This window comes from Puccinia triticina, chromosome 8A (assembly GCF_026914185.1).
Source record: "Puccinia triticina chromosome 8A, complete sequence".
NCBI lineage: Eukaryota > Fungi > Basidiomycota > Pucciniomycetes > Pucciniales > Pucciniaceae > Puccinia > Puccinia triticina.
Window position 1 is genome coordinate 529371 of NC_070565.1, and position 17304 is coordinate 546674.

Consider the following 17304-nt stretch of genomic DNA (forward strand, 5'->3'; position numbering starts at 1 on the left):
TTATTGACGGTGAGCTTCCACGTATTTGTCTTCTTCTGGAAATAGGCGGTGGTGGTGAAAGGGCAGTTGATGAGTCTAGTTGATGCCGTGGCTGCTTCAGTTTCGCCTGGACGCCTGTTTTGGTGTGGATTGCCGCCCCTAATAATGACAAGAAAAAATGATGGATTTTATTAGCCATAATCCCAAAAAACCATCATGGAACAGGGAAATTTTTTTAAAAAAAAGGGAGTCGGAATTGCAATTTTGGGCGTCAGATGTCAAATTTTGGGAGTCGGAATTATAAAAATGGCAGTCGGAATTTTCAAAATGGGGGTTGGACAGAAATGATGGAAATTTGGCAGAAAATCCCATTTTGAGAGGGGAAAGGCCAAAAAAAACGGAAAACTCACCTGTCACACTTGAAGGTTTTACTTTTACCTTTAACACTCCTTCTGGTTCCAACCGCGTACCCGTGACAAATGGCAAAATCCCTAAGCGCGGCGGAGATTTCGTCTAGAGTTTCATATTGGCCATTGGCGGGCACCGGGAATGACCACAAAGGCTCCCCATTTGCCGGATTAACCTCAAACGTATCTTGATCAAAATTTTCCACGAATTCAGCGGCAGCAGCGCACGGATTTTCTTTGTCTTCTGAGTCATATTCTCCTTCTTCATTATTTTCATCAGATTTTTCAGCAATTTTTTTTGGGTCTTCATTTTTAGTTTTTTTATTACTTTGAGTACTATCTACATCAGAGACATTTTTTTCTAGCAGATTTAAGTATGAATCTAAAAGTACATCAGCCTTCAGTTCTTCATATATTTTTTCTTGATTTTCTTCTTCTTCTTTGTTGGTTTCATCTTCCTGTTGTTGATCTAGATCTTGTTTGTCTTTTTGGGTGGTTTGCTTGTCTTGAAGGTCTTTCTTGTGAGCTAGTAATATATCTTGAGTGAGTTTCATAAGCTCAGGGTCCAGAGTATCGTTTTGAGGGGCTGGAGACGAGATTTTTGTGAGGGGAAGCGGGCTGGACGACATATTGAACGATCTATACGAGCTGTACGAAAAAACGGCCTGGTCTGCGTGCGCGGGGAACGATCGAGTGGTCGACGGACGGGTGGCGTGCGTGTGGAGGCGTGTGCGGCGTGCGTACCTGTGCGTGGGCGGTTCGGGTTGAGTCGCGGTTGGGGATGGTTGACGTGGCAATATTGTCGCACCGACTCCCCAAAAGCTGATTAGGGGATCGACTCCCGTCCTTGCGCGGGGAATTGGCGCTCTGACTCCCCCGCAGGGGGTATGAAAATAATAAATCAGGGGCGGAGAAATTAAATGTCCGACTCCCTTTTCATATTTGTATTTTTGACTTCCGACTCCCAAAAAATCCCGGGGTCAATTTTTGGTCCTGGGGACCCGGGGAGGACGTCATTTTGGGGTCCCCAGGACGTAAACCCATTTTGGGAGTCGGAAGTCAAAATATTGGGAGTCGATTAATCAAGCCCCTAAAAATAAAGAACATCATATTTGAGCCATTGGTGATTTGAAAATATGTGGCATAATTTATTGATAGATGTTGTCTCTGGGACACAATGTATGAACTAAGAAGTAGCATTTGTATTTGGGACAATTTGAAAATCCCCATTTTGAATGTCAGCCAGCCATATTTGACGGTTCTCAGATACCATACGCTCTAACCCTACTGCAAGTTTTTCAGATGTTAACTGAGACCCTTCCATTTGTAAAATCTTGACAGTAGGATAGGACCGGGTGAGGGAGGTCACTGGGTCTTCCTGTTTGGGGAACCTTGCCTTCTCTCGTCCAAGTGCTTGAGCTGCGGGATTACATGTATGTATTAAAATGATTAACGGAAAAAAACATGAAGATGAACCCTTTCCCAAGAGGAAAAACAAAAAAAAACCCTTACCTAGTAGTTTATTCAATTCGGCACAAAGATTGGAGCGTATTATATCGGCCTTCTTTTGTTTTTTTGCTGCTGTAGGATTGGAACCAGAGCATTCGTCCACTATTTCTTGAACTTCCCTTCCATGGCTGTACGCTTCATATGTTTCCTTGGCTTTCCATTGTTTTTGTGCCACGGAAAGCCAGTGGGGATCGTTACCGAGTTCCTTGCAAAAACTGTCAGCTCCTGGATATCGGGTTGCCGCTAACAAATAAACATTCAAGTTGTAAACAGTTGCAATGGTAAAAAGCTGGGTGATAATAGTCAGCAATGTGTATGCATTGTTCTTTGTGGGGCCTATCACTGACCTGAGAGTTTAATTGGAGGATTTGTTTCAGGGCTTGTGACCCTGCTGCTGATCCTTTATCGGCAAGTTGACCAGAAACAAACAAGACTTTTTCATGGTTGACAAGTTCATCATAAAGGGGTTCGTATAGATCCTTTTCTTCTGTGTTGAGAGGATCCTTGGATTCTGGTCGTTGTTCATTGGAATCATCACCTGTACTTTCATCATCACTCTCCTCGTTGTCCTCATCATGGTTGTAGGAATTTATCGGTAATTTAGAGAAGTGAGCAAACACCCTCTTGCTGAACACTGTTTGTTGTTCTTCATTAAGCATTTTCCATGCTTGGCCGAGTTTTTTGTTCCTTTCGTCCCATCCTATGGAGCATCCCTTTGGTGGAACTAAAGGGCAGAATGTAAGACTTTTGATGCACCTCTCCAATTGAAATGTGAAAGAAAAAGAGTACCTGGTGTCTCGGCACTTTTCAAACTAAACGCCAGAAATCGGCCATAGCTGCTTGCTTCGCGGGATGGTTTTCCTTCTCCGCTGAGCAAGAATTATAAATTTCAGTCAGTTTAAATCTTGTCTGATGGGTTTTTCAGTTGTTTTAAATCACTCACAGCCAATTATTAATGGTTTTCTCTGATACTCGGCCAATTAAAGCAAGCATCAGCTTGATCTTAGTGTAATTTGTCTTCTGGAAGTTAAGGACCTCCTGAACGTCAGTTGGGATCCGGTTTGCGTTCTTCTTTCGCCTGTTCAACACCTTCCGGAGGGAGGGGATGGTCCATTGATCCAAGTGATTTTGAAAATTGTCCAGAGTGAAACCTATTGCTTCTTTGTTCTCATTCTGCTCTTTGGGATTGTGGTTGGTGCCCAGGGGGTGGCTAGGACTTGGTCGTTCATCCAAACCTTCTTGGCCACGATCAGAAGGTCCTGTTCCGTGAGTTGCATTCCCTCCACCACGGGTTGTTATTCCTCCACCACGAGTTGAGGTCTGTCCTCGTCCACGAGTTGAGGGCTGTCCTCGTCCACGAGTTGAGGGCTGTCCTCGTCCACGAGTTGAGGGCTGTCCTCGTCCACGAGTTGAGGGCTGTCCTCGTCCACGAGTTGAGGGCTGTCCTTGTCCACGAGTTGAGGGCTGTCCTTGTCCATGGACCGAGCTTTGTCCTCCACGAGTACTGCCAGGTGTGGTCTGTGGTTGTGTGGATATGTCGTTTGACGAGCGAGTTGTGACCATTCTGATTAATTATGTGAGCTGCTGTGACGTGTTTTGTTGGTGGGCTGAATAGAGCTTGTGATCTTTGGTGTTTGTGAATGGTTTGAGAAAGATGGATGAGCTGGTTGGGTGGCAAGCGTTACAGCACTGAGCTGCTTGTGAAAATTCACACTGAAATGAGCTGGCCTGGTCAGCTCTTGTGAAAGAGCTGGCCCGGTCAGCTCTTGTGAAAGAGCTGGCCCGGTCAGCTCTTGTGAAAGAGCTGGCCCGGTCAGCTCTTGTGAAAGAGCTGGCCCGGTCAGCTCTTGTGAAAGAGCTGGCCCGGTCAGCTCTTGTGAAAGAGCTGGCCCGGTCAGCTCTTGTGAAAGAGCTGGCCCGGTCAGCTCTTGTGAAAGAGCTGGCCCGGTCAGCTCTTGTGAAAGAGCTGGCCCGGTCAGCTCTTGTGAAAGAGCTGGCCCGGTCAGCTCTTGTGAAAGAGCTGGCCCGGTCAGCTCTTGTGAAAGAGCTGGCCCGGTCAGCTCTTGTGAAAGAGCTGGCCCGGTCAGCTCTTGTGAAAGAGCTGGCCCGGTCAGCTCTTGTGAAAGAGCTGGCCCGGTCAGCTCTTGTGAAAGAGCTGGCCCGGTCAGCTCTTGCGATTTTTTTGAGCAAGACGGATGAGCTGGCTGTGGTGAGTGTGACAGGGCTGAGCTGCTTGTGAAAATTCAGACTGAAAAGAGCTGGCCCGGTCAGCTCCGCCTGTTTTCGGCTTTTATCCAACGATAGATACAATTTATCAACGGTTTTTAGCCGTATGATAGCTATGACAAAACTCTCAAGAGGTACCAGTCCAACCATCCGCGCCCTTGATTCCAAATTCCTTGCGCATGATTCGAATCACCAATGCAACTGCCCCTTCCTTTCCTCAACCCATCCATTGATTTACCATCCCCGGGTGCACGCGAGCCGATGCCGATGCATTTGTGACAGCAATGCAGACAACCGTCTATTGGAGTGTTCAGCAATCGCCTAAAGAGAAGTCAAGCAAGACAAAAGCTGGCCGAACGGGTTGTCCCATCAAGAACCACTTCCGGATCGACCTCAAGTGCCCGCGCGGCGGAGTCCACATCCCAGTCCCCAACTCAAGGAAGCAGCACACCTTATCCCGGAAATGCGGCTGCCAGAGCAAGTTCAGCATCTTTCACGACGTCCAGAGCAACTCCCTCCGAGTTGAATGGCACTGGCAACACAACCACAACCCTTTCTCAAAGGAGGAGATTGCTGCCAATCGAATCCCCAAGATGTTGGACAACTGGCTCACCAAACGTGTCCTTGCAGGGCTTGGCTGTAAGGCGATATAGGCCCTGGCAAATTGCCCAGAAATTGCTGCTGTAGGTTCTCAATTTCATTTTCCGTTCAATTTCCGCACATCCTATTGACCACCGCCTTGCCTCTCTCACTTTGTCAACCAGATGCGCGGCCGCGGGATCAAGTTGGAAGCCGGAAATCTCAAGCTTGACCGGTTTCGATATCTTGTTGCAACCCAAATAGCTGTACTGGCCAGGCGCGACCCCAACCCGTTCAAGTCCACCGCATTGTGGAATCAGAAACTGCGGGACCAGGGTTGGAATACATTTCTCCCCATCTCAGGAGACTCAGCCAAATTTGTATTTGCATTCCAATCACAGTGGCAAAAGGAACAAATGCTCGAACACAGCCAGGGCATGATCATGGTGGACAGTACACACAACTCGAGCGACAATACATCACTTTCAGATGGCCGCAAATTCAGTCTGTACACGTTCATGATCCAAGACCCCGTCATTGGCAAGGGACTTCCTGTATGCTGGGCGTTCACCGCTTCTGCCGCCATGTGAGTGTAGCTTCCGGCTGTGTTTTTCCCCACACAAGCATCCCCGCTAACACCTGTCTACACATGTAACTTATGTGTCATATAGCGAGCCAATTCAATCAGTTGTTAAGTGGCTCCAAGACTCCACAGGTTTCACCCCATGCGCATTCATGAGTGATTGTGCCCTAGCGATCAGGAATGGCGTGAGATCCGTTTACCAAGACCTTGGCAGTCAAGCACCAAGCCTATACTGGTGCATCTTTCATGTACTCAAGGCATTCAAGAACAAGGCACAGTTCCACCTAAACGACAAGGTGGAGGCGGAGGAGGCCGTGGCTGATTTTCGCAAGATCATGTATGACGAGCAAGACCCAGAAGGGGGCCTGCAGGTACTCTACGGTAAATGGTTAACTGTCAGTATATCTTTCGTCGAGTACGTTCAAACACAATGGGCGCCAAACATCGTCCATTGGGCTATGGCTTATTGCTCGGTAAGTCACCATTTGTTCGCCCGTACCATCTCGCTAGATATTGACTAGTTTCTTTGCCTATTTTTGCTTTGCAGAAACCTCATCAGGGCATACATACCAACAATTATGTTGAGGCATGGCACAAGATCCTCAAGACTTACTACCTCAATGTGCAAGACAGCCGCCACCGGATCGACAAAGTCATTCAAATTCTTGCCGACCGAGTTCAAACCGCTTATCTCATTACACACATTCAGGTAGCCAAAGGGATCAAGCGCCAACGGACAAACAAATTTCAAGACATGGCGAAAGCGAAGGCGGACGAATATACCCCAGCAATCATGCAACTACTTGGCATCAAAGTCAGGCAGACTCCCACTCATGCATGTATGTCTCTTCGCGTGGTTTGCTTGCTTAGCGAGACACACGCGTACACTCGCTGACTTATTTGGCTACTGTTCTATAGTTCTGTATTTTTTCATTCACATCCCCTGCAACCAAAGCCTACATGGTGCAGTACATACTACAAGACGAAGATGAGCTGGGACAAATTCAAAGCTGTACGTGCGAATATTTTGTGCAGTACGGTAGCACCTGCAAGCACATGTTCTACCTTGCTAAGCACTACAAGCTGCTTGTGGTCAAGAACGCCACCGAGTTTGTCGAGCAGGCATCACCACCTCCCCAGCCGCGCATGAACCTCAACGACTGGGCCCCTGATGGATCATTCCGTCGGGAGCTGCCACCGAATGGTCCGGGCAACACAGCTCCAACCGGCGGGCAAACGACCAAACAATCAAAGAAGCGCCGAATCAACGAGCCTCAGTCCTTGCGTGATGGACCGGAGCCAAGCGCAGAAGACACTGAAGTTGACAAGCCACTGATGAACAACAAAGATTTTGCTTTGTTTCTTCAATCATTGGCAAAGAAACCCATCTGCCCGGTAATCCCCACTCCGGTTCCCAGCAGTGGACCGCTTTTGAACCCCAACAAAGTACTCCGGCACCTCACAAATATGTCTGCTTCCGCCCTCGACGCCTTGCAGCAAACAATTGATTTACTCAAATTCATTGAGAACCGGCGGATGATCGCCAAAAAAACCTCTCCGGAGTGGATGTGGACATTCAGGAGGGCCTCCGAAAGTATCCGACAGTCCGTTGTTGTACGATGCCCGAAGGCGCCAAAGTCAAGAGAAGTTGACATGCCCGGAATATCGGTTGTCCAGTCCCTACCACAAGAAGAAGTCGACATCATCATTGACCGGCTACAACAAGCGGGTTTCAACGCTCTAAAGGCGGCACGAGGCTTCATTACCCACAAGGATCATAAAGCAGACTTCTTGGCGAACCCAGAGGTCACGGAGATGGAGTCATTGAGGGTGAGTTGTTGGGAAATGCTGGGGGGTATTGAGAACGTTTGTGTTGGTCTCAGGGTAAAGAAGCAGTGAAGATGAGTGGGCAGTAAGACTTTCAGACAGCTGTTGTATTTGGGTTGCATGTTGTGGTTTCTTGATTGTTGAATCGATACGCTCGTTACATTAGGAGTGGTCAAAATCATGCGTGCAAAAAGTGAGTTGTTATGAATTAAGGAGCAGATGCACAGATGCAAGAAGCAAGAAGATAGCCGGATTTGGAGGAAATAAGATGTGATTTTGCGAGAGGGTGGGTAAAGCGGATAGCTCAATGGTCTTATAGAAAGGCAATAATGCCTCCGAATTTGCAAGTCGGTACCTTTGCCTCCTTTGCCTGGGTACTCAGCGGCAAAGGAGACAAATGTCCTCCATGTTCATGTGGCTCATCTCGGGCTAAGCAATGTCATTGCTCATCTTCATTTCATTGTTGATCATTAACATGATCTACCTTTCATTGTTGGTAACGTCTACATAACAATTTGCCAATTAATCATGGATTTGGCGGCCTGGTTACGGGCCTGGTTACAGGACTTGTTGTTGCTAGTTTTGGCAACGCATGTTTCTGGCACCCCGGCGGGGGACACTTGCCCTATGCCGCAGCATTAGGGCAACGTTGGCCCTGATGCTGCGGCATGGCCAGCGCTGCGGGCCCTTGCTGAGGCTGCCCAGCCGGGCCCGCGGGCCCCACGGCCCCGGGCCGCTGGGCCGAGGGGCCCGGCTGGGCAGCCTCAGCAAGGGCCCCTGGGCCAGCCCTCGCTCAATCTCAGAGTCCACATGGACCGCCTGGCTGCCGAGCGCAATCGACATGAAAAACGGGAGAATCAGTTTGGTGGACACCATGTTGTCGAATGGTGGTACTTGTAGCGAGATATTGGTGGATGTCGAAAACGCTGAGATCTGCTGGGATTGAAGGCCTGATGGAGTTCACGAGAGGAATGTATGCTTGGGCGTTTTATTTCTGGAGAGGAGCCGAACAGATGGGAGAAGCTCTGCCGAAATACATCTGAGCTACGTCGTTGATGATGAGCCACGATTGACATTGAAGACACAATAGGAAGCGTAGGAGCAGTGACTGAATTCGAAGACGCATCATTGCACAAAACAAAGCCGGGGGAGTCACCTGCGGCGCCCCGGCTGGTATGACACCGAGAGAGATCCTCGTCAGCTATCCCTCCATTGACCGACATGAGATCGACTTTACTTGTACAATCTCGGAATCGTTGGGGCGCGAGGGCTGAGTGCTGGACTGTGACGGAGTCTATCAACCAAGGGTTGCTTGCCTCTGCTCATCGCCAGCTAGCATTTTTCAGCTTCGGCTCATAAACACTTCCCTAGGGTTCATAGGCGCACCGTTCCGAAGCTCAGACGAGTGGCTAGAGATGTTTTGCCCGAACCGAGACACAAGTTAAAAAACCCCGTGTATTGCTCACGTCAACCAGGTTTTCACATCAAGAATATGAAAGGGGCATATTCACTGCATGTTGACGAGAGGAACAATCGTCAAGACTCAACATAGCTTGCTTTTACCGCGGACTATATGCAACAAATCTGAAGGATCACTTTGCTTGGGAATCAAGAATCTGTAAGCAGCGCATGAATTGGTGATAGCATTGTCAGTTGATTTTGGCAGGAAGGCAGCAATAGGACAGTGACAGAGTGCACAAGTCAAGACTGTTGGGATCAAATGATTTGCATTTCTAAATGTCGAGATCCAAGCATGGACGGGGGACTTCGAAAGGTGGGAGCGGACAACGATTTTATCAAACAATCGATCTGTGCGGCCTGATGCCAGTGATCTTGGTCTAGCAATGGTGCGGGTCACCACAAGGATTACTGGGATGAATGTGACCTGTATTGATGTAAATAAAAGGTCAGATGAAGAACACAAGAGAGTTTACGGTGTCAGGCGGATAATTACAAATGAAGAATTCTACTCACTGGGGAAACCCGAGGCTTCTGGATGGAGCTCTTTCTTCTCGTCGCTAAGTGATTTGTGGTCGCCGAGCGGGACAGCAGATGCAACATTGAGATGTATGGCTGCAATAAGCATGATGGTCAAAAAATGCTGGATAGAGCGCATTTTGATAAATGTTATGGATGGGAGGCTAGGAGCTTGACTCGCCAGATGGAAGGCTATGAAATGGATAGTTTATGGTTGGTTTGTTTGTTGTGCGATCGGGAATTGAGCTGGATGAAGCAGATTATATATCCTTTTTGGTGCTTCATACAAAGGCAGCTGGCAGTGTACCAAATGCGCAACATGATGAGATATGATGTGATGAGATATGAAGTTCATATCTCATCATGTTGCGCATTTGGTACACTGCCAGCTGCCTTCATATCTCATCATATGGCGCATTTGGTACACTGCCAGCTGCCTTGGAAGCTGAGGTCCATATTCCCACTGAACGCCGACGAGTTTCTGTGGCACGCTCTGGCACTGTCGCAACGCACGATTGTCACTGACTCCATGCCGTGTGACCAACGGCTAGAGACTGCCAGCCTGAAGATAGTTGAGTCGACATCTGCCCCCTGTTCCTTTTTCCCCGGACCGCGAGAAACTTTCGGCCGGCCGGTTTAAGTGACTCTGGCAGACAACAGTCATGAGGGGGGTGAAGGATGAACTTGGCAAAGAGGTGTTGAGGGAAGTGAAATGACTGAAAGGTCCATTCACGTCGTTGCGAGGCAAGAGAGGCACTTGATGAGAAGAGATGTAACTACAAACTATGGCGTCTAACAAAAACTTTTGGCATTGAAACAATTATCGCCGTAATTTTCCACACCGATTGGCACGAGTTGAATTGTAGAAGCTGACTGTGTGAGCATCAGCCAAGGTAAAAGGCGAAGAGCGCACTGCTGATCAGTTTACAGTCAAAACCGTCTAAGGGCATACCTGCCTAAGGGCATAAACTGCTTAAGGGCATACCCAAAGGCTTCTCCCTGCGTCGGGGCGCGCCAAATTTGAGTCAATACCGCATAACGTAATAGGGCATACCTAATCTGGGAAACCCAGCCCGCAAAAGGGCATACTTTTCCCATGACTGTTTGAGGATTGTCAATACCGCCCGTCAAAAAATGCTTGTTTTTTTCAACTTCATAGGGCCTAATTTTCCCATGAGAGTGTTTAATGAGGATTGTTGGCGCCATCGCTTGAAAACAGTTGTTTTCCTTTTTCAAAATCATCTCCAGGCTTGTCAAAAATAATTTTTCTGATCAAAGTCAAGCACCATGCCATCAATCAAAGAACTCAAGTTTTCTTTTTATAAGCTTCTCGGCAAGAATGAAAAACTTTACCTCACAAATGTTGGAAACACGGCTTACCTCCATCTCACTCCTGACCGGCCCAGCATGGACGATGCATCAGTTGAACTCGAAGACATTGAGATCCATTTGCTTGAAGAACACTACAAGAAAATGAAAATTGAATACAAATCAAAACAAGCGAAACTTATATCAAAGATCAATCAAGGTCAAGGTCTTACCAATGAGGAAGAAGCGTGGCTTGATGGCGATGGCAATCTCGTCAACTCAGAACAGTTGATTGTGCGGCTGAATTCCTTATCTTTGGGATCAACTTTGAAGCTTGATTTGGAAGAAATACAAACGATGAGGAAGATTTGTGAATTTGAACCGCCAGCTGAGCCAAAAAGTAGCAAGCAAGATGGAAAGAAGAACTTGTCAATTGAGAGCAATAAAAAAGACACAAAAAAAAATCAGTCAAACGAGAGCGGAAAACACGATGGAAAAAGACTAGCTGATGATCTCAAGAAAACTGCGAAATCAAACAAGAGAAAAGCTGTTGATTCTCCAAACCCAACCAATCTCAATCAAAAGTAAAAATTGCAAGCTACAGTCAGAAGATTGAAGTCCTTGACTGGTACCACAAGAACGGAAAAACCCAGTCAAAGACAGCAGAACATTTTAAAAATATATATCTTGACCTCAGCATAAAACAGCCACTGCTTTCTAAGTGGCTTAAATCTGAAGAATCCATTTGACTGAAGTATTCTCAGAGTGCCCACAATTCTACAAAGAAAGTAAGACAGCTTTCTTACCCAAATGTTGAAGCAGCGCTTGCTGAATGGATGACTCAAGCAATCCATTGTAACATGACGATAACCGGCAATATCATCAAATCAAAGTGGCGTGATTTTGCTTGCCTTGCTGGAATACCAAGCAAAGACTGGCTGAAGCTCAGCGGAGGTTGGCTAGAATCTTTCAAGCGACGTCACCAACTGAAGTCATATCAAAAACACGGCGAAGCTGCGTTCATTGCCGACCTCCGGCCGGAGGGTGCGGCGCTCGGCCAGACGGTGGCCCAGGTGGCCAAGGACATCGCCCGGTTTGCCAGCCAGCCCGCCGCCGGGCTGACCACTTCGGGGCCGTTGGCCCGCTGCCTGTCTGCTTGGAGGGTGGCCAGTCGGCGTGGTGCCAGCAGTAGTTCTCTATGTACAAAGTTTATGTATTTGACTGCATAGGTTAAATGTACGGATGTACTTCGCGCACTGCGAAAAACTCGTCGCGCACTGCAGGGGGCGTCCACTCGACGTCCCGGCCACAGTGCGCGGTAGCTCAAAACGCTTCGCGCACTGCACATGAAAAGCTTGAAATTCCCCCTTTTTTTTCTGCCAGCTGGCAGAGGGGATTTTTCTTGCCCCTCCTCCAGTTTCTTGGGGTATTTGGACCCCTCAGCATGACGTAGAAAAAGGATGATAAAGAAATACAAAAACTAGGCAGAGCGCCTCCCCGGGGCGCACCCCCCGCGGATTTTCAATCTGCCAAAAGTCCATGGATCCGGTACACAGCCCCTCGAAAACAGAGTTCGAGGGGCAGAAGTACATACCCCATGACTTCGCCGTGCCGATGGCCGGCACAGGCTGGTCCCGGAGCGGAGTACAACATGCAAACTCCCCCGATGACCGGCCAGCACACAGGGGGAGTGCAAATCACCGGTCATCGAGTGGATTAAGCACTCCTCTCGATGACTGGAACGGTCCCGGTCATCAAGAGGGCTAAATGGTCATCTCGATAACCGGGAACGTTCCGGTCATCAAGAGGGCGAAATGGTCCTCTCGATGACCGGGAACGTTCCGGTCATCAAGAGGGCCAAATGATCCTCTCGATGACAGGAACCGTTCCAGTTATCGAGACTCAGAGCATTAAACCCTCTTCTCGATGAACGGGTCCATTCCGGTCATCGAGAGGAGGAAACACTCCTCCTCTCAACGACTGGAACAGACCCGGTCATCAAGAGGAGTCTTTAATCTTCTCTCAATGACCTGGGGAAGTAAAGAGCCCGGTCATCAAGACTGATCCTCCTCTCGATGGCCGGGTCTGTTCCGGTCATTTAGAGGAGTGAAGACTCCCCTCGATGACCGGAGGGAACCGTTCATCACTCCTCTCCTTGAACAGTTCGCTCCGGCCATTGAGGGAGTGCTTCTCCTCTCGGTGACCGGAGCAGACCCGTTCATCAAGGGGATTAAGTTTTGATGACCAGGTCTGCTCCGGTCACCAAGAGTTTCTCCTCTCGATGACCGGGACTGTTCCGGTCATCGAGAGGTTTGTTTACTCTTCTCGATGACCGGGACCGTTACGGCCATCGAGAGGTGTGTTTACTCCTCTTGATGACCGGGACCGTTCCGGTCATCAAGAGGTGTGTGTACTCCTCTCGATGACCAGAACGGTCCCGTTCATGGAGAGGTGTGTTTACTTCTCTCAATGACCGGGACCGTTCCAGTAATCAAGAGGACTGCTTGATCCACTCGATGACCGGTGATTTGCACTCCCCCTGGGTGCTGGCCGGTCATCGGGGGAGTTTGCATGTTGTACTCCGCTCCGGGACCAGCCTGTGCCGGCCATCGGCACGGCGAAGTCATGGGGTATGTACTTCTGCCCCTCAAACTCTGTTTTCGAGGGGCTGTGTACCCGATCCATGGACTTTTGGCAGGTTGAAAATCCGCGGGGGGTGCGCCCCGGGGAGGTGCTCCGCTTAGTTTTTTTATTTCTTTATCATCCTTTTTCTACATCATGCTGAGGGGTCCAAATACCCCAAGAAAATGGAGGAGGGGCAAGAAAAATCCCCTCTGCCAGCTGGCAGAAAAAAAAAGGGGATTTTCAAGCTTTTTCATTTGCAGTGCGCGAAGCGTTTTGAGCTACCGCGCACTGTGGCTGGGACGTCGAGTAGACGCCCCCTGCAGTGCGCGACGAGTTTTTCGCAGTGCGCAAAGTACATCCGTAAATGTAATGCAAGGATTCTCGAAATTGTTCTAAATTATGGTTATTGAAACCATTTGGCTCACCAATGTTGGTTATCCAAACGGATTGGCCAACAAAAATGGTTTCAGGAACCATTTGGCTGACCAATCTTGATTTTCAAACCAAATTGCCAACCAAAATAGTTTCTGCAACCCTTTTGTCAACCAATTTGGGTTTTCATAATTTTTTGGCCAACCAAATTGGTTTTCAACGCTTATCAGCCAACCAAATTGGTTTTGATAACCATTTGAAGTGGTTTCAAGAATATTTCTTCGGACTTACTTCGCGCACTGCAAAAAGCTCTTCGCGCACTGCGCGTGAAGGGCACAACTTTTTCAAATTATTTTTTGACTAATCAATAGAAAAGCTTATTATTGTCCTCTGTAAATTTATTTGAAGTTTTTTGAAGCTTCTCTGTATGCTTAAAAATTCCACCAATAAAATGAACAAGTACAGTCACTTGGGGACCTGGAATCCATATTCCCACCAGTCAAAAAATCCAAATAATTTAGTGAATCATGATACATATGAATTCAAACTTTTTAGAATTTTTTGGCCACTTTGTGCAAGAATAAAGCTTTCAAAAATTAGGAAAGTTCACCACTTACTGGCGCATTTTGGCATATCTTGAAAAAGATTCACTGGTTTTTGAAAGCCTTGTCCTTGTACAAAGTGGCCAAAAAGTTCTAAAACTTTTAAATACATATTTGATATGATTCACTAAATTATTTGGATATTTTGGCCTGTGGGAATATGAATTCCAGGTCCCCAAATGGCTGTACTTGTTTTTTTTATTGCTGGGATTTTTAAGCATACAAGGAAGCTTCCAAAAACTCCAAATAAATTCACAGAGGACAATAATAAGCTTTTCTATTGATTGGTCAAAAAATAATTTGAAAAAGTTGCGCCCTTCATGCGCAGTGCGCGAAGAGCTTTTCGCAGTGCGCGAAGTAAGTCCGTATTTCTTTGACCAAATCAGTTTTTGAGATATTTTCAGAACCACCTGAGGTGGTTGTCAGAATATTTTAAAAATATCTGAAAATGGTTAGTCCGACTTGTTCCTCAGGACGTCCAGGACTGAGTGTATTGGAAATATTTTGAAAACCATTCAAATTGGTTTTCAAAATATTTTTTTGCACCCGTGGTGTACCATAAGTCGGGATTCCCGCATGATGATTTTTTTGATTTCGCGGGAAAATCCTCTTTTTTGACTTCCTCCTCCTGTACCCACTTCCATGATCCTATCCACCTAATTTCCTTGGCAGACAATGAAGGCCTGCTTCTTGTCTTTCTTTTGGTGTTATGTATCATGTTGTACTGGTCCTCACTGATTTTATAATGATTTTTGAAAACCTTCTGTTTTCAGCTCCCGAGGACTTGTTTTGGTGTGCGCGGGGTGCTCAAACCGCTCGTTCAAGCAAAAAAAAGTTCAAAGTGTGATTTTATAAAAATCATTATAAAATCACAAGGTTATGCAGTTTTTCTGAGTTTGGGTTGGATGAACAGGAAGATGCAGCTCTTCCATAAACCCTGCTCAGACATCCTCAAAGTTTTGAGGAAATTGTGTAATTCAAGGCTGAAGTTCTCTCCCACCAAAATTTGGGAAACTCATCACGCGGGTTTGCCAACCTAAGGCGCAAGTCCCCCCTGCGGGGGGGGGGGGGGGGGGGGGGGTTTGCTTTGCCAACCAACCAGCCAGCCAAATGGCTGGCGCACCCCGCAGCAGGGGACTTGTGTTAAGTTTGGATTAGGTGCCTGTATGGTATGTGTTTGGCACCTAAACACATAGAGTTCATGCCATTGAGAATGATGCATATTCATTTTAGAGGTTAGTCCAAGGACTAGTGGGGGCTAGATTTATACCCCACTAGCTCCAAACCAAGCTCTGGGTCAAGTTGATCCCCGGTTGATCCAACCCTATGCGGTTGCGGGGTCAAACTAAGTGCCCTAATCTGGGCTAACTTAGCGCCAGTACGGATGGTCTCACGCCTATGTACCAAACTTATCAAAGTTCCTCCGAGGGGGGCCCAAAGGGCCCCCCGCAGGAGGGACTTACACGTAAGCGGTGAAAGCTGGGGTGGCAGGAACAGAAAATCTGCCTTGATGCCAGGTATTGATACCCAAGAAGCATGGCTTCATTCCTATCATTTCCCCATTCCTTCAGCCCTACATTCTTACTTGTCTGGGTGCTTCAAAGGCAAAAATGATTGAGGAATGCACTGGAAACCTGAGAGACCATAAACTCACACGCTCACTGACAGTTGAATGAGGTCAACTTACAAAGCAAGATTAGCTAAGAAAACCAAACATGATGTGTCACCCATTTGTCTAACCTTGAAGGTAAAAAAAGGATTCAAGCCTATCCAAGGGCACTTTATAGATTTACTCAACCCTCCACCTAAGAAGGGAGTTGGATGATTTATGACTCCAATTACAGGTTGAAGAAATTGGATAATAAATTTTTTGAAAATGTGGTCCTCTCTGCAACATGGAGATCTTTTATTTGGTCAAAAAAAAAGGAAATAATTTGCCAAGTTGAGGGAGGGACTGGAGATTACTGAAAATTTTGGGAATTTGGCAAAAAATCAAGTTCCTCCTGTGCCAACATTCACCACTTGCGGTGCGGTGTGGAACTACTCTTTGGGGGAATAGAGCTTAGAGAGGGATGAGTGCGTGAAAAGCTGCCTCTCAGGTTGGGAGAGTAATATGGGACAAGAATAAGAGTAGGGGCAGGCTAAATCCACACCAAAAAATTACTAAATCCACTCCAAAAATGGAGTGAACAATAGTCCACTCCAACTTTCATTGGAGTGAGCCATAGTCTACTCCAAATTTTGTTGGAGTGAACAAAATTACACTCCAAAAAAGCCTGTTTTTTGGAGTGTACCCATGATGCACTCCAAAGATTTTGGAGTAAACCCAATTCCACTCCAAAAATATTCTTTCCAAGGGAGATTTTTTCACTTTTTTTTTTTGGAGTGCACAGATGTTCACTCCAAATTTATTGGAGTGGATTAAGGCTTCTCAAATTTTTAAAAAAAAATGCAATTTTGAATCTGTATAATTGAAACTTTGAAAAATGTATATTCCAAGTTCTTGAGATGGAGTACCAGGAAAACTTTATAGCAGTAGTATGCAGGTTACATGAATCAACCTAATTGAATCCCCCTGAATTTATTTCTGGTGAAGGTTTTAGTCATTGTAGAAACTGAAAGAATTGTACATACATCATTTTTGATGTATTTTAAATACACATATGATGCTGGCATAAGGTTTTGTTCCTCTTTGAGAACCCTGAATTCTTTCACTAGAACATTGTGGAAAACCACTCCAATATATTTGGAGTGAACGTCTGTGCACTGCAAAAAAATGAATCATTTCACTTTGGAAAAAATATTTTTGGAGTGGAATTGGGTTTACTCCAAAATCTTTGGAGTGCATCATGGGTACACTCCAAAAAACAGGCTTTTTTGGAGTGTAATTTTGTTCACTCCAACAAAATTTGGAGTAGACTATGGTTCACTCCAATGAAAGTTGGAGTGGACTATTGTTCACTCCATTTTTGGAGTGGATTTAGTAATTTTTTGGTGTGGATTTAGCCTGCCCCTAAGAGTATGGACTCTTAAAGAAAAGTGTGGCTGATGGGATGTTGAGAATAGTGCTTTCTAGACGAAATCAAGGGGGAAAATATACTGTAAGATATGTGGTAAAATAGGCTATGTAATTCTTATTCTGTGACCAGGGATGCAAAGTGACAATCTGATGGGGGACAAACAGAATGGGCCAAAAGGCTCTACATTTATAGTGAGGGGACAACAGGTGGTTCTGAGACGAAGAGAAAGATGGGAACAGGGTACAAAAAGCCTCCAACAAGGTGACAAGGCAACAAACCAACAAGGCATC

At 46.6% G+C, this 17304-nt stretch overlaps 4 protein-coding genes across 4 annotated transcripts; 2 read left to right on the forward strand and 2 right to left on the reverse strand.

Moving 5' to 3' along the window:
* Positions 1-2834: 2834 nt before the first annotated feature.
* On the reverse strand, positions 2835-3458 carry PtA15_8A58 (uncharacterized protein; the record flags this gene model as incomplete). The annotated part of the gene is made up of 1 exon (XM_053172034.1): positions 2835-3458. The coding sequence occupies one exon, from the start codon at positions 3456-3458 to the stop codon at positions 2835-2837; it is 624 nt and encodes a 207-aa protein (XP_053022712.1).
* A 947-nt stretch (positions 3459-4405) lies between these two features.
* On the forward strand, positions 4406-4774 carry PtA15_8A59 (uncharacterized protein; the record flags this gene model as incomplete). Its single annotated transcript, XM_053172045.1, has 1 exon — positions 4406-4774. The coding sequence occupies one exon, from the start codon at positions 4406-4408 to the stop codon at positions 4772-4774; it is 369 nt and encodes a 122-aa protein (XP_053022713.1).
* A 1655-nt stretch (positions 4775-6429) lies between these two features.
* Positions 6430-8010, forward strand: PtA15_8A60 (uncharacterized protein; the record flags this gene model as incomplete). Its single annotated transcript, XM_053172057.1, has 2 exons — positions 6430-7113; positions 7873-8010. 2 exons carry the CDS (start codon positions 6430-6432, stop codon positions 8008-8010), a joined length of 822 nt encoding a protein of 273 aa, XP_053022714.1.
* Positions 8011-8948: 938 nt separating this feature from the next.
* PtA15_8A61 (uncharacterized protein) lies at positions 8949-9196 on the reverse strand (the record flags this gene model as incomplete). Its single annotated transcript, XM_053172068.1, has 2 exons — positions 8949-8995; positions 9085-9196. 2 exons carry the CDS (start codon positions 9194-9196, stop codon positions 8949-8951), a joined length of 159 nt encoding a protein of 52 aa, XP_053022715.1.
* Between the last annotated feature and the right edge of the window lie 8108 nt (positions 9197-17304).